The 16,596-nt window shown below is 36.8% G+C and overlaps 2 protein-coding genes across 7 annotated transcripts in view; one reads left to right on the forward strand and one right to left on the reverse strand.

The window, feature by feature from the left end:
* The window catches only part of IDE (insulin degrading enzyme), a 416,199-nt gene that overhangs the window by 139,689 nt on the left and 259,914 nt on the right, over positions 1-16,596 (reverse strand). The gene's annotated exons all lie outside the window — the stretch shown is intronic.
* KIF11 (kinesin family member 11) overlaps positions 1-16,596 on the forward strand; it is a 72,372-nt gene that overhangs the window by 17,793 nt on the left and 37,983 nt on the right. For all 4 annotated transcript variants that reach the window (XM_069099235.1, XM_069099234.1, XM_069099232.1 and 1 more), the window contains exons 6-12: positions 2,734-2,919; positions 3,022-3,146; positions 4,169-4,259; positions 4,483-4,725; positions 8,667-8,762; positions 11,053-11,141; positions 14,007-14,094. In XM_069099235.1, the coding sequence (XP_068955336.1) occupies positions 2,734-2,919; positions 3,022-3,146; positions 4,169-4,259; positions 4,483-4,725; positions 8,667-8,762; positions 11,053-11,141; positions 14,007-14,094 (918 nt within the window). The remainder of the gene's footprint in view (positions 1-2,733; positions 2,920-3,021; positions 3,147-4,168; positions 4,260-4,482; positions 4,726-8,666; positions 8,763-11,052; positions 11,142-14,006; positions 14,095-16,596) is intronic.

A 16,596-nucleotide genomic window follows, 5' to 3' on the forward strand; every position in this document is an offset into this window, starting at 1 on the left:
CAGCTACTTATGTTATCTCTTTATTCCTGAAGTTCTTCATCCCTGGTTGTGGATGTTTGCTCCTTTGCTCTTTGTTTCTCAAACTGTACAGACCCCAGTTGTCTGGATGGATGGGGGTGACTTTTGGGAGTAAGAGGAATAAGAACCTGAATCCCTTCCTTGTACTGAGCTTTTTATTCTTCTTAGTACCTCCCACTTGTAGGATCAATATCAGGATCTGGATCTGGATCTGGATCTCATTTGTTCCTCCCACTAGATCCTGGGTCTCAGTGGCATAGGCTGTAGTGAAACCCAGGTCTTCCCAACTCTAGGGCCAATCTACACCATGCATTAAAGTATTCTGTGCCTATTTTAAATGTTTTTATAAGTTAAAATACTAAATATATAATATTTCAGCTATGATAAGTCAGTTTTAATGTACTGGCTTGAGGATCTAATCACCATTTAAAACATTTTTATTGGCAAATTCATTCTAGTTTCCAAATACACAAAATTTAGGACAAAGGAAACTTAACAACTACTGTTGTCAACCATCAACCTTCCACAGCACAGTTGTATGCCTCAAAGTGAATAGAGAAGGAAATGGCGATCAAAATCCTTCAACTCTACTTCATAGGAGCAGTTCCTAGAGCTACAGTTAATTTAGCATTGTCTGACATTAATTAGCATTGTTTGACCAATTTAATAAATTTGGTTTTCTCTTTTCTGGTGACCTTTAATTTTTCTTAGTTACTAGAGATGGGAAAGGATCTAGAAATTGACAGCTGACAATGACAAATGAAAGAATTGGCAAAATCAACACGTGCGCAATCCCAGGGCTACCCCTGCTTTTCCTGTACATTTAGCATAGGGTACGCTTGTTCTTCATTTCATCAGTAGGCATTGAACTATCACTGTATTTCTGCTGAATATAATGTCTCATTAATAGGTTTCATTACTTTTCAATATGGTAAAGTTTCCAATATGTTTTCTTTGGTAAAGATGGTACATATTTTTAAGAGATTTGCATTAGGGGCGGCCAGGTGGCTCAGCAAGTAAGAGCACCGGCCCCAGTGTCGGGATGACCTGGGGATCAAATCCGGGCTTAGATACTTAGCACCACACCCAGAAATAACTGGCCGTGTAATTAACCCCGATTGCTTTTAAAAAAAAAAAAAAAGGAGATTTGCATTAAAAATGATATAAATAAAAAGATAAGATTTAGGCACTTAAAAACCTCCGTTATTTAAAAAGTACACTTGGTTGACTGACCATCTTCTCCCCTCAGTACTGCCAATTATATAAAGGTTACTATGCAATTTCACACTCAGACAACTTGTTGCCAAAATTGTAGGTAAATTCATACGTGATGAACTATCTAAAGAAAACTAGGACTTTGGGAGTGCATGTGTAGCATCTTTCCTAAGCTTTTGAGGCAAATTCCCCTGGTACCACTAGGAAACAAAAAGTTGGGCTGTGTAGCAATTAGTCAAATTAATATCTGTATAAGTCAAGTTAATTTCTCAGTTTTGGTCTTGTAATTGGTTAATTAGTGTGAATGGCATAGGATAGTCTACAGAGTTTGTCTTGGGGATAATTCCAGTGTGGTCTCATAATTTGTAATATTCCCAAGTTATTAAAGAGCTAGAAACCCAGGAACTCTGAATTTAGTACCTCTTGAAAGATTGTAGAGGAAAAGAGATTTTGACAAAGGGGCTCCTACTTCTCAGGTCCAGCCTCGTCTTACCTATCGCCTCAAATATAATTAGGCTATAATTAGAGTATAAGGAGGGTATTGTATATAAAGGCACTGCTTTTGAGGCTTAGAAAACTTTAATAACTTTTTAAGATTAGTATTTTATTTTGGGGGGCACTTCAGATTAATACAGTTCATCTTAAATTAATGCCATTCTCCATTTCATAGCAATCTGCTTTTTTAATTAGCCATGGTTACTTAGCTTTTTCTAGGCTTAAGAGGAACATCAGAAAAGGATCCCTTTAGTTAAAGGGAAAAGTTGGAGATGGCTTTGTTTTCTCTTAAGAAAAGTTATGAAGAGTTAACCTTTGAAGGCAGGAACTGTTGGATTTTGGCTTGGTCTACCAAGCACCCAGGACAGTATATGGTATATTATAGACACAATGTTTGTTGTGTTTGACTAGATGACCTCTTTAGAACTTGTTTAGTGATCCAGTATCATCCTTACCTGGGGAAATGGGAAGTACTAATCACTAATACCTTAGTTTCTTTCTAATTGAGGCCATAAGTGACATTGTGACATTCTTTACCTGAGAAGCAGCATAGTATACAAGAAGAAGCATTGAAGGGGGGGCTAGGTGGTGCAGTGAGTAAAGCGCTGGTCCTGGAGTCAGGAGGACCTGAGTTCTGTTCCGGCCTCAGACACTTAACACCCACACAAAAAACTAGCTGTATAACCTTGGTCAAGTTAATTAACCCCAATTGCCCTCCAAAAGGCAAAAAAAAAAGCATTGAATTTGGGGCCACAAAAATGAGTCTGATTCTGGCCTTTGAGGCTAATTACGTCCTTTAACTTTTTGGGGCCTCAGTTTCCTCACATGTAAAACAGACATGAAAGAGCTTGTCCATATTTCATAGAGTTGTTATGAAAAGTGTGTGAAAATTTTAAGTGCTTTGCAAACCTGAAAACACTATCTGAATGTTAACTATTGTTAACTTTTATTACTTCAACTTCACTGTTGACCTTTAGGCTAATTCACCCAACCTTATAATTTCAGGATCCCTTAGCCGGCATAATTCCTCGTACACTCCATCAGATATTTGAGAAACTTACTGACAATGGGACCGAGTTCTCAGTAAAAGTGTCATTGCTAGAAATCTATAACGAAGAGCTCTTTGATCTACTTAATCCATCTACTGATCAGTCTGAGAGGCTACAAATGTTTGATGATCCTCGAAACAAGGTAACCTCTTGTTTTCAGACTGAGACTTCTAAAATTTCCTATAATTGTTCAATTAATTTGTTATCTTTATTTTTTTGATCTTTGCTTTTCATATTTGGTCAGAGAGGAGTAATCATCAAAGGTCTGGAAGAAGTTACAGTACACAATAAGGATGAAGTCTATCAAATTTTGGAGAGGGGGGCAGCAAAAAGGACAACAGCAGCAACTTTAATGAATGCTTATTCTAGGTAAGAATTCTCTTGTTAAGGAAGATTAGAAACAGCATAGTTAGGGGACAAGCATATTTTGAAAACTGTCACTATTTAACAAGGTAGTGGCAAAAGTGCTCTGTTCGTGTCTCCTTCTGAACTTGTTTCCTCTGTGTGTATTTTTAATAATTTATTGAATTTTTTTCCTTTTTTCCTCCCTTTCAGTATTTTCTATCGCCCCGCCCCAGTAGGAGCCTTCTCCTGTATTAGAACAGATATAGTCAAGCAAAAATATGAACACATTGCCCGTGTCTAAAAATGTATGCCCTCAATTTTCTCCTCACTTCTCTGGTACTTTGACTGCTACCTCTGACTTTGCCACTTCCCCAGGCTCTTTGGTAATGGGATGTCTTGAGTCCCAAGTTATTCGTCACAAGCTACTGTCCACTGTTCTAGCTGTGCTGCCATATTGTGGTCTTCCTTTGAATTGCAACTGTTATTGGGGAAAGGTTTCAGCCATTATTATGAGTCAGGCCTACTCTGTAACTCATTCAATCTCCTTATCTAGTACTCAATGTGCTAATTTGGATTGTCTGAGTAAAATAGCTTAAGTCTGCTTTCCTACTAGCATGAACTTCATTGCTTTTCTCTAAAAGAAATTTGATGAACTTAGTGGACATATTGTTCTGGGGAAAATAGAGTTAAATCTAGACATCCTTTCTGTTTCTGATGTCTAAGCTAGAGACTATAGTTGAATAGTTCCCTAGCATCTTACTTTTCACATATAATTCTGCTAAATTTAAATTGTTATCAGTGCCAATTGAAATTCTGATTAGCCAGAGTTCTTGAAAGAACTAGTTGGGGGCTGAAGATTAAAAATATGCTTTAGCAATTAAAAGCAGCTAGAAAATTGTCATTGAATAATGCTTTCCTCTTGCTTTGACACAACCTCCAGATTAAGATTAATGCAATCTAGGTTTGTGTTTTCATAATTAAAATCATAATTACTTCCCTATCTTGTAAACATTTTAATTAATATATCATAATGTTTTATTTTTTAGCCGATCCCACTCTGTATTTGCTGTTACAATACATATGAAAGAGACTACAGTTGATGGAGAAGAACTTGTTAAAATTGGAAAGCTGAATTTGGTAATTACCTCCTTTTGAACCTGGACGCTAACTTTGTAGATCTAGCACCTTAACGTTCTGCATTTCTGAGTAATCATTTTATTTGCCTCATATTGGTAATGCACTATTAATTGTTAATTATTAAACACCTAGCTCACAATTTTAATGTGAAGCCTGAGAGCTTTGAGTTCAAACCTCATAGACTGTCTAATTGAATTCATTATGATTTTTTTATCCTTTTCAGGTTGATCTTGCAGGAAGTGAAAATATTGGTCGCTCTGGGGCAGTTGACAGGAGAGCTCGGGAGGCTGGGAACATTAACCAGTCTCTTTTGACTCTGGGACGGGTTATCACTGCTCTTGTTGAAAGGGCGCCACACATTCCTTATCGAGAGTCCAAACTGACCAGGATCCTGCAAGACTCTCTTGGGGGACGTACAAAAACATCTATAATCGCCACGGTTTCCCCTGCATCAGTCAATCTAGAGGTAAAAACAAACAAACGACACTTTGAAAGAGTTTCAAAAATATTGTATCTGTAATTTTTTTCAGATTATGGGAAAATATTGCTTCCCAAATAATTAGTCCATTTATTTTCACCTACTATAGCGCCAACCGATAGCATGGGCCTAAGTATGACCTCTGGCAGCTATGAATATGCCAGTGTAATTTTGAATTGCAAAATATAACAGACTCTCCACATGGAAGACAGAACCAAAACATTTATTCAAACACCAGAAAGCCTAATCCATCATAGCAACAAAGAAATCTATATACAATAACAATGCAGGGAACACTGCCATCGCCAAGCCCTCCCACAAACGAACACTCACAGCTCACTGCCTGTTTCCTCTCTCTACCTCAGCTCTAACTACTCTGACCAATTTCTCATCTGTTCTCTACCCTTCCTGTTCCACCCATTCAGCAAGCTCCTCCTGCCACAACCTTTATGTGACTTAAACTCATGTGTCTTAGGCTTCCATGTGCCTTAAACAGATCACATGGGCCTGTTAATGAATGGGAAAGATCTTCTCATTTACATTACCATTACACCTCCCTATAGAAAAACTGATTATTACCTAAGCCTAAAGTAGCAGCCCACCACTACTTGGAGACATTATTTATTTACTACTGAATACTTTAAGGTAGTCCAATAATTTTTAAATTATCTCTCTTGCATCTATTTTCCAGGTCAGTAGTTTTTCCAATGAGATATTTCACATTGCCTTCTATTCTTTCATTTGTTTGGATCTGTTTAACAGCATCTTGATTTCTCATAAAGTCATTAGCTTCCATTTGCTCCAGTCTAATTCTGAAGCAATGATTCTCCTCATTGAGCTTTTGAGATTGTTTTTCCATCTGACAAATTCGGCTTTTTAAGGCATTCTTCTCATTGCCTTTTTGAGCCTCTTTTGCCATTTGAGTTAGTCTATTTTTTAAGGTAGTATTTTCCTCAGTCAGGCTGTTGACTCTCATGTCATAATTTTCTGGCATTGTTCTCATTTCTCTTCCCCATTTTTCCTCCACTTCTCTTATCTGCTTCTTAAGGTCCTCTATGGCCTGTAACCAGTTCATATTTTCCTTTGAAGCTTTTGGTGCAGGAGTTCTGACTTTACTGTCTTCCTCCTGTTCCATGCTTTGCTCCTTGTTGTCCCCAAAATAGGAGTGTAATGTTGGAATCTTCTGTCTGCTTTGTTTCCTTTGCCTGTTCATATCGCCCCTCAGTCACTTGATCCCTGGGCTTTTTGCCACAGTAGGACTCTGCCACCAGACAGGGGAACTTTCCTCCCAGACGCTGGGGTTTTCTCAGCTGCCAGAGGCATTAGATGGGTGCCCTCTCTGAGGTCTCCACACGCTCTGGCAAGCTTGACACACACCCCAGGACCTCCACCCTAGACTGCAATCCAAATCCAAGAAGGTAAAGCAAGAGTGATTACCCCTCAGACTGGTGCTCGGTCCCCCTACATTCTGCAGGCCAGGAGCTGAAGCTGCCACATGGCACTGGCTGGCTGTGCTGGGGCCTCAGCGGCTTCTCGCCCCGGGGGCAAAAGCCATGCACTCCCACTTACTAGGTCCCAAAGTCCAGACTGCACTGACCTCTTACTTTGTCCTTCGCATCTATGTGTTGATAAATCTGGAAATGGCCACAGCTGCTGCTGTTCTGGAGTCCCTCCGGCCGCTGGGGCTGGTCAGGCCTGCCCTGGGGCTAAAGCCTCTTCATGGGGCTGGGCTCGGCTCCCAGAGCTCTGGGCTGGCCAATTCCTGCCGGCTTGCTGAGCTGTCCTCAGTGGGAGGTTAGCTTCTCTGTGTCATTTTGTGGGTTCTGCAGCTCCAAAGTTTGTTTAGAGTCCCCTTTTTACATGGATTGGGGAAGGTGGAAGCCGGAGCCATGGAGAGGTCCTGCTTCTACTCCGCCATCTTGACTCTGCCCCCCATTACTGAATACTTTCAACCAATCTTTTAATGGTACATAATGACAGTGGCAAAACCAGAATGTGGGGTAGATCTTCAGACTTCCAGCCTCTGCTTTAAAAAAAAAAAACCAAGCTTATATTGTTTTTAATCAGTGACTGAGATAAAGGTATAGCCTATATCCTTATCAAAGTCACATGGGATGCAAAGCTAAGTGGGCTATGGAATTCAGCAGATGGCTGAGCTGCAATTAAGAAAATCTGTTACACAGTGCTAAGATGGGGGAGGCACTAGGTAAGAGATCTGGAGATTTGAGAGGAACTCAAGTTCAGTCAGGCCACAGTTTAGAAAAGTAGGCAAAGCAGCCAATATGATCTTGTGCTTCATTAGGACAGATAGTCTTCAGGAAAGATGTGATGACTGGAATCTTCTGTTTCTCTGCTCAGTAGCACCGTCATCTGTAAGATCAAGAGACTACAATGGATGGATCTAAGGTCACTCCCAAGTCTCAGCGTTCTAACTCTAAGTAATTTGGCGTTCAGCAATTTATTCTCGTCTGGATAAAAACATTCCTACGTTCATTCCATCCAGAGTATTTTTCTATAGATAAACAAACGATATCTTGTGTCTGATGTTTGTTTCGTTATGAGAATTTCTCTCCAGTCTTAATTCTCTCACGTACAGAAGCATACCCAGTTAAGGCTTTTCTCACATTCATGCCATTTATAGGGTTTTCTCCAGGATGAATTTTCTGACACACACTAAAGTGTTCCCTCTGCTTGAAGATTTTTCCCCACTCATTCAATTTATAGGATTCTCTCCAATATGAATTTTCTGATGTATATTGAGGTTTCCCTTCTCAGCCACTGCTTTTTACAACATACCTTGATACCTCAAACTTATGGGAATTTTCTTAGCCTCAAACTACCAAACACTTTTCTGCTGTTTCCACTTAATGTATGGGTGGAGGAAATTGGTCATAATGAACAAGTTAAGGGGGTCTGGGGGGGTAAGAATATGCAAGTGTATTACCATATGACTTTGGATGTTGCTTAGCCCAAAAGAAAAACATCTGGCGATTGGCAAAAGGGGGGGAGTGATTTACACCTTTGTTGTCATCTTTGTCTTTTTGGAGAATAAAAACGAAGCCTATAGAATATTTCCAAGTCATCTCTTCCCCTTGGAAGACAAGGAATAAGTCCATTCTGTAGGTTCTGTTCAGTCGTTTTTCAGTTGTATCTGACTTTTTGTGACCCCATTTGGGGTTTTCTTGGAGTGGTTTGCTGTTTCCTTCTCCAGCTCATTTTACAGATGAGGAAATCAAGGCAAACAGGATTAAGTGACTTGCCCAAGGTCATGCAGTAAGTGTCTGAGGCTAGATTTGAACTCAGGAAGATGAAGCTTCCTGACTCCAGGTTCAGCATGGAATTTGCTCATGTTGGATATAATATGATTTTTTCAATGGATTTTCCTGTATCATTTGAGCTGTTTTATGTTCCTCACCAAAAGATTTATGGAGGGGCAGCCAGGTAGCACAGCGAGTAAGGGCACCGGCTCCAGTGTTGGGATGACCTGGGGATCGAATCCAGGCTCAGACGCTTAGCACCACACCCAGAAATAACTGGCCATGTAACCTTGAGCAAGTTACTTAACCCTGATTGCTTTAAAAAAAAAAATTTATGGGTACCTTATGGAAGTACCAAATGGTTAGAGTCCATTGTTCTCTAAGACTATTTGAATTAAAGGTTAGATCAATGTCAGTTGAATTAGAACATCCAGGACTCTGAGAATTAAAAATAGGGGAGAGTAAGCAAATTTTCAGATGCTACAATGCATTTCTATATCTCTTTTGTCCCCTCTCTGCTTTGAAATAGTGCCTCAAATGACTGGTTTTGTATTAAAAGTCTCCTCATAAGTTATATGTGAGTATAACCTATGGTTTGTATTGTGTAATGATTGGTAAGAAAGTATGATACTGTACAAATAATAATAAATTAATTTGTTTTTTGTATAACAGGAAACATTGAGTACATTGGAATATGCTCATAGAGCAAAGAATATAATGAATAAGCCCGAAGTCAACCAAAAGCTCACCAAAAGAGCTCTCATTAAGGTAATTGTGATTTCTCAGCTAAACATTGGTCTTTAGTTGACAGTTGTCAGAAGGAGGTATTTGAGAATAAATAGATAATTGTTCCTTAAGTTTTTTTTTTTACTATAGTATGGTAATGTCTTTAACCCCAAGTTGACATCATTAAATAACTTGTACAAGTTTTTTTTTCTAAATAAGCATCTTTCATTTCTACATGTCATCAGTTTCTTTTTAAAAATCTTTTTGTGAACAAAAATGTAATTTTCTTTTTTCTACCTCCACAGCTTGATTGAACAAGAAAAATGGAAATTCTTATAACAAATGTGCATAATCAAGCAAAACAAACTTCTATATTAATCATGTCCAGTATGTCTCATTTCACACACTGAGTTTCTTATCTCCTAGGAGATGGGTATAATGCTTTATCATCAAGTCCTTTAGAAATCATGGTTTACCATCACATTGACTAGAGTTCATAAGTCTTTGAAAGTAATTTGTCTTCACAGTATTATTGTATAAATTGTTTTTCTTGTTCTGTTCTCTTCTTCTGCATTAGTTCATACAAGTCTTGCCATGTTTCTCAGAAACTGTGCCATATGTTATTTCTTATGGTGCAGTAATATTTCATTCCATTCACATACCATAATTTGTCCAACTGTTCACCAGTTTGTAGATACCCACTAAGTTTCCAGTTCAATGCTATCAGAAGAAGAGCTTTAGCATTATTTCTTAAGACATAATAATGAATTTTCTAGTCTTAATGTAAACTATAATAAAACAAATACATAAAAAATCATTTTGCATGGGATGGCTAGGTGGCATAGTGAATAGAGCACCAGCTCTGGAGTCAGGAGGACCTGAGTTCAAATCTGGCCTCAGACACTTGACACACTTACTAGCCCTGTGACCTTGTATAAGTCACTTAACCCCAACTGCCCTTCCTCCCCCTCCAAAAAGCAAAAAAAAAAAAATCATTTTGCTGAGTGCCATTACAGGATAAACAACTTATTTCCTTAAGTTTATATTTAGACTACTTTGTTGATCTGACACATTGTTTCAACAGTCAATGCACTGTTATAATAATAACTTCCATAGCACTTTAGAGTTAGCAAAGTACTTTTACATTTATCATCTTCTTTGTTCTAATGTACACTTTGCACTTACTCACTTCAATAGAATCATAGAACTTTGAGTTTGGAAAAAACCTTTACAGACACATCTAACCCAACTCATAGTTGAAGATTCTCTTCTGTAGTGCTCCTTTAAAATTTTATCTTATTTTTATTGAAGGTTTTTATCTTTATGTCACTTTCACTGGTCAGGCTATACAGTTGTGGGAATATTATTCTGACTGAGGTTAAAGTCTTCTTTTCTGTGCATCTGCCAATAGGCATTTGACTCAAAAATAGCCAACTAGGCTTAGGAGAAAGCAACTTCCAGCTTTATGGCTCCCTAACCTCCTTTATTTCTTGCTGATACAGATAGGAGGCAGTGTTAAATGGACCCAGTATCTTTATCAGCATCTTCTTTCATAGTTTATAATATTTCTGTTCCAAATGTATGCATATACTCAGAACACACAGATTCCTTTTCTTATTAGTAATAAATTGATGAGATTTTTTTTCTCATCTAGCATTTATTGAGCCCTCATTTGAATCATAGAGACCAGAATTTGCAAATTAATTAGTGTTTTTATAACAGCCCTAAAATTGAACATTTATATTCTACAATAGTGGTTTATTGGGGTTTTTTTTGACTACCAAAGCTCCCATAATGGGGTTCTAATCTGCCATCTAAGATCTAGGTTTGGGATCTCTTACTGCACATGTTGTTTCACATATATGGAGTTTTTTTGATAACTACACATTTGCTTTCACTTAGAATATAAAATGAATTAATAAATTATCTAATGTATGTCATCAACAAATACAATATCTGAAGGTAAAATAGTTTGTAGATTTACAGCTAAAGAGGATTTCAGATGACAATTCAGAGTTTCACTTTGTATTATGATACATACAGATAAGAACTTGATAAATCTTTCAAGAAGATAAAAACACTCATACATTTAATTTGCTAGAGTTCTGTGGAAGATAATTTTGAAAGCTGTTGTTGGTCTGTATTTTTCTTGAATTCTACTTTTTTGAGATTGTATGCTTTACTGGTTGAGTAGTGTGATAACAATGAACAACAGAGTTGTAGATAATGATTTTTCTTTGCCTCATCTTTGTAGTAACTCATTCTGTGCATTTTGAAAAGGGGAAAGTAAAATAGATAATAAATCGATACCTAAAAACCATTCTTATTGCAGGAGTATACAGAAGAGATAGAGCGATTGAAACGAGATCTAGCTGCAGCCCGAGAGAAAAATGGAGTCTACATTTCTGAGGAAAACTATAAGTGAGTCCTCATATTAAAAACTGATGAATGCAATGCAGAACTATAATACACTTAGATATAACATTTTCTTGCATTTGCAACTACAAGCCAGTTTAAATTAAGAATTTTTTTTAGTATAGTAAAGGGATTTTAGATTTGTATTGCTTGAACCCAGGTCACATAACTAGTAGGAAGGGGTGGACATTTACAGAAAAACTGGTTCCTGTTTAATAAATGGAAAAAACTCACTAACAGAGTTTTCCAAAAATAAAATGGGATGCTTTCAGGTAATGAGTTCCCCATTACTAGAGGGCTTCATTCAGAGGCCAGCTGACTACTTCCTAGAGATGGCTGAGTTATGTTAGTCAAGTATGTATTGAACTCTCCTCAGAAGTTCTTCCAATTGTAACCGTCTGTGGGGCTAAAAAACAAATTGATATATGTATAGTTTAAAATAGTAAATAAACAGCGCTGTTCCCAAAGGAGAATTTTTTTTAAATTGAATAATGGGGATGAAGGGTATTTCAAGTCATCATATAGGACATTGCTGTGCCTCTAGCCTGTTGTAAAAACTAAGAACGGCCTAAGATGAGAATCACGTGGCTAAGTTGACATGTTAGTAACATGCTAAAATAGCGCATTGCTATAGCACATATAACTATAGCAAGGTCATGCTAAGACACATTCCTGTTAGCTTCAAATTGGCATGTGTTATATAAATGATATAAATATTATGTAAATTTCTTCTGGCTGTGCTCACTCCATTCTTGCATTACTTTATCTAAGTCTTCCCAGGTTTCTTTAAAAACTTTTTTTTGTATCATTTCTTATAGCACAGTGATATTTCATTGCCTTCATAAATCATAATTTAACCATTCCACAATTGCTGGACACCCCCCAGGGTTTTTAGTTCTTTGCCACCATAAAAAGAAAGAGTTGCTGATAGGCATATTTGTACATGAGTCTTTCCTCTTTCATATCTTTCTTTAGTGCATAGGAAAAACTCATGTTTTTAAGGCTAACTTTCCACCAGTATTGCTATTTGGTATTGAGGTGTGAAATATAGCTGTCTCTGAAGAATAAAAAAGAACATCACACAGAGGGCAATAGACACACTAGAGGGCATTTAGAGCACGCCTGGTGGGTATGAGCACACTGTAGCATATTAACTAGTGGGAAACTGAAAAATAACAAGAGTAACAGATCATCAAGAAGTAATATGATAAGAAGAGAAGGTGGGCTGAAGAGATAGTGAGAGCACGAGGTGGGATGTTGATAACTACTTTTCCTAACAATTTTTGTAGTAAAAATTAACCCTTGTTTTGCTTTTTTTTTTTAAGGGGCAATTTGGGTTAAGTGACTTGCCCAGAGTCACATGGCTAGTAAGTGTTGAGGCCAGATTTGAACTCAGGTCCTCCTGACTCCAGGGCTGGTGCTCTATTCACTGTGCCACCTAGCCACCCCCATACACCCATTTTGACCATATCTTGGTATGTGTTGTGAGATGTTGGTGTCTATGCCCAGTTTCTGCCAGACTTCTTTCCAGTTTTCTCAATAGTTTTTGTAATCAAAATTATCCACTCTGTTCAGTGATTTTCTCTATAACTTGCTTGTTTATGAAGTAGGTTGATAACCAGAGTAGCCCCAGTAACATTTCAGTGATAGGAGAGAGGCCTACACAGCATGTTGCATATACCCTCTGTGGCAAACTTAGGATGGGAGTGCTTGGACTAGTGTTTCACAAGGCTAGCAAGCATGAATGAGTTTAAGTTGGTTGGAAGGAATTCCTGAAACAATGAAAATCCAAGATCTGTTTCAGAACTTTTTAAGTCTATGATAGAGGCCTATAAAATACTATTTTATATCCCTAAGTCAGAATTGAAGAACTACTCTCAAGTAAACTCAACCAATTTTACATTTATTGAAAATGTTCTATAAAAGGATTTTAATTTAAATGAGTGTGAGCTCATTTTTTTTTTTGCTAGGATTAATTTTTTTTAAGATGTTTAAAATGGAAACTGTAGTTTAAACCAACTAGTATGAATTTCTGCATTGACAAAAATTACTAATTAGAGAAAAGATTCTGATACCTAGTTCTTACCGTAAATAATTTACAGGTGATATAAAGAACTCACCAGCAGAATTAGTTTCCTCCTCTGTAAAATAAAGAATTGTATCAGATGATCTTTTAAGATTTCCTTCTAGTTCTAAATTTGTCTAATTACTAGTAGGTAGGTCTTTTGAATAAACAAGAGATTCCACCTTAAAAGTAGCTCTTACACTAGAGCTTATAAATTTGTAACACAAAATGTCAAAACTAAACTAGGTCTAAAGTGCCAGACAGCTCAGGCAATATCTTTTTCATTAGTCTCTTGCATAGATCTTATCTGCAGGGAATTCACTACTTGGCATATCATTTTAAGCTTTATTATAGTATTTTATTTGTGTTGAGTATTAATTTGCTATATAATTGAGTAATAATTTGCTATAGTAAGTATGATTTTTATTATGTCTGAATGAAACTTTTTTAATAGATGGGCATATTCAATTTTATAATGGATCTTAATGGGAAAATGATTCAGTTTATAGACATTAACTGCTGGTAATGGCATTTTTATGATCATTTAGGTTCTAATATTACCATCATTTATATCATTGCTGTGATATAATTGGAGCTAATGATAAATTGCTAGATGAATTTTAAAAATTATTGTACAGTCTCTTCTAATTATGTATATCATATAGGATCTTAATTAAAAATGAGCCTTGATTTTATATCCCTTTGTAATGCCAGTCACATTAGGTTAATAGAGTGAATTTTACTTGTATCTTTCCAAGTTCCCATAAACACTACTTTTAAATTATATTTATTTTAAATTTATTTAGGGCTCTGAATGGCAAAATAATTTCCCAAGAGGAGCAGATTGCAGAATATATTGAAAAAATTACTATTTTGGAAGAGGAACTTAATAGGGTAAGTATAAATACATGTACAACAATATGCATTTTTTGAGGAAGAAGTTGCCAATATTTTGAAGGAAAAAGTCCTAAATCTAAGTGGCAGCTGTTTTCAAAAGCAGTGTTTTTTGAGAAAATAAATTGAAAAAAAGGAAAAAAAAAAGATAAATAAAATTTTAATCAAGTATAGAGGCATTTAGATTTTTTAAAAAATCCTTAAAATGTCATACTGCTTTGTTGTTATTACTTGTTGTTATCATGTTCTGTTTCTCAGTGCAGAGATTTGGGCCACTCTTGTGTATTCTACTGTTTTCTACTCTGTGACATGGAGGACTTTTTGATTGCTTCGGTATCCCCCATGTTGTTCCCAGGGGTGTCTCTTCATTACACTCTGTACTTGGGAAGCATTTGTAAAACGATCTTTGAAGACCATGCTAATCTTGTCTTCACTAGGATAAAATACTTTTTAAAATTTTCAAATGAAAATTGACATTTTTTTCTTGAAATATTTTGTAGTGTACAAAGATAATTATGAGACTTAAGTGGTTTTTTCTTTAGGAAAAATCTAGTTTTATGTATTTGTTGGTGTATTGAACTTGAAGCTTGGAATCAAGTCTCATGGAAATAGAATCTGTTAACCAATATGCAGTAGAAATAGAGCATAGGATGGATTTCAAGAACATAGTAGAAAATTCAAATGGGTATGGGGAAAGAATTAAATGAATATTTCTAAGATTTAATGCTAGAAAAACTATGGTACCATTGTCTTGGAAAAAGGGAAGCCTAGAAGAGCTCTGATTTGAGGAAGAGTGACTTTATGCTTTTTAATTTAGCATAATATTAGGCCATCTAAGTAAAGATATCTTTAGAGATGTAGAGTTAATACTGGAAATAAACATTCTTAATAGAAGTGAAACCAAGAAAGTGCAGTCTTCTAGATAATTTATAGAGAGAAGAGCAGTCTTCATTTATGATCCTATTAGTGGGGCAGGAAGAGGAAATGCTACCAGTGAATGCAACAAAAGGAAGAGTCAGAGCAGGGGGAATAGATCTAGTGCAGTATTTAAGTAAACCCAGGGAGAAGAATTAGACCAGTGCTCTTTCTGTTGCCCCGTAGTGATTATGAGCCATGTTTACTGTCATTGAAAGTCAGACTTTATTCTTCTGTTTTATAGTCCTTTTTAGGTATAACTTAAAATATGTTAACTACTACTTATTTTTCATTAATAGTATTACAAATGAAGTTTCTTGAAAAGAGCATGTGTTCTGCTGGTAGTTTGATAATCATTTTATTGGTCTACCTTTCTGGGGACAGGGGAACCTTTCTTAATTTTTTTTTTTTTTGCCTTTGGGAGGGCAATTGGGGTTAAGTAACTTGCCTAAGATTACACGGCTAGTTTTTGTGTATGTGTTAAGTGTCTGAGGCCGGATCCGACTGACTCCGGGGCTGGTGCTTTACTCACCACACCACCTAGCCGCCTCACCTATCTTACTTTCAAGGTAGCCGATAGAATTGTAACTCTTAAAATTCATGATTTTGAAGAATAGAACCATGTAATTCTTTGAGTGGAAAAATGATGAAGTCACTAATGCTGTCATTCATCAACCAACAAATATTTATTAAATGTCTGTGCTGGGCATTGGGGGTACAAGCACAAAAGAAATACTCTACCTGCAAGGAGATTGTTAGCGTTACATGCTAATGGGGGAATCAACAAATAAAGAAAAACATGTACAGCATAAGCACAAAGTTAATAAATTCAAATATGCATAAGGTAGTTTGGGAGGAGGACACTAACAGGGTGATCAGGAAAAGCTCTGTGCAGAAGAAGGGGAAAGAGACATTCTCTGAGGCAGTTAGTTACAGCTATGGAGGACAGAAAGCACAGACTATTGTGATCATAATGCAGGGCAGAGAGAAGACTGGGTAGAGCTGAATTGCTGAGTGAGGGGTGGGAAGTAGGGGTGTGTCAAAGCTGGAAAGATTTGAGTTAGGCCAACAGGGGGCTAATGTGGTTTATTGAATTAGGGGGGGTGATATGATCAGTTCTGCACTTAATAAAATTTCTTTGGCATTTTTCTGGAAAATAGAAGTGGGGAAAGACTTGAGGCCAGGAACTAATATGTCTCACTGTCCCGTTAGCTTTGATATTAGCTGCTCAGACCTTATAGAAGCACAGCTATTAAAAATCTAGTATGAGAAGCATCCTGGTACAGTGGATGCAGAGCTTACCTCGGGGAACATGGGCTGAACTTAAAATTACTTGCCATGTAATCTCAGTCCAGTTAAATAGCCTTTAAGTATTCTAGGCAAACAAGGTAGAAATCTGCATTGATAGAGGAAATTTCTTCACCTGGGAGTTCACTACACCAGCTAAATCAAGGGCTCCTTAAAACAAGTTACCTGTCAAATAAATTTGTAGCTTAATATTTCTAGTATTTAATTATAATGTGAACTGGTAAATAACTTGTTTTAAATGCTAGGGTATCTAGGTGATTCCCAAATTCTGTCTTGATT

This window comes from Petaurus breviceps, unplaced genomic scaffold (genome assembly GCF_028583685.1).
Source record: "Petaurus breviceps papuanus isolate PSGF00001 unplaced genomic scaffold, PetGlider_PUasm1.0 37, whole genome shotgun sequence".
Classification (NCBI taxonomy): Eukaryota; Metazoa; Chordata; class Mammalia; order Diprotodontia; family Petauridae; genus Petaurus; species Petaurus breviceps.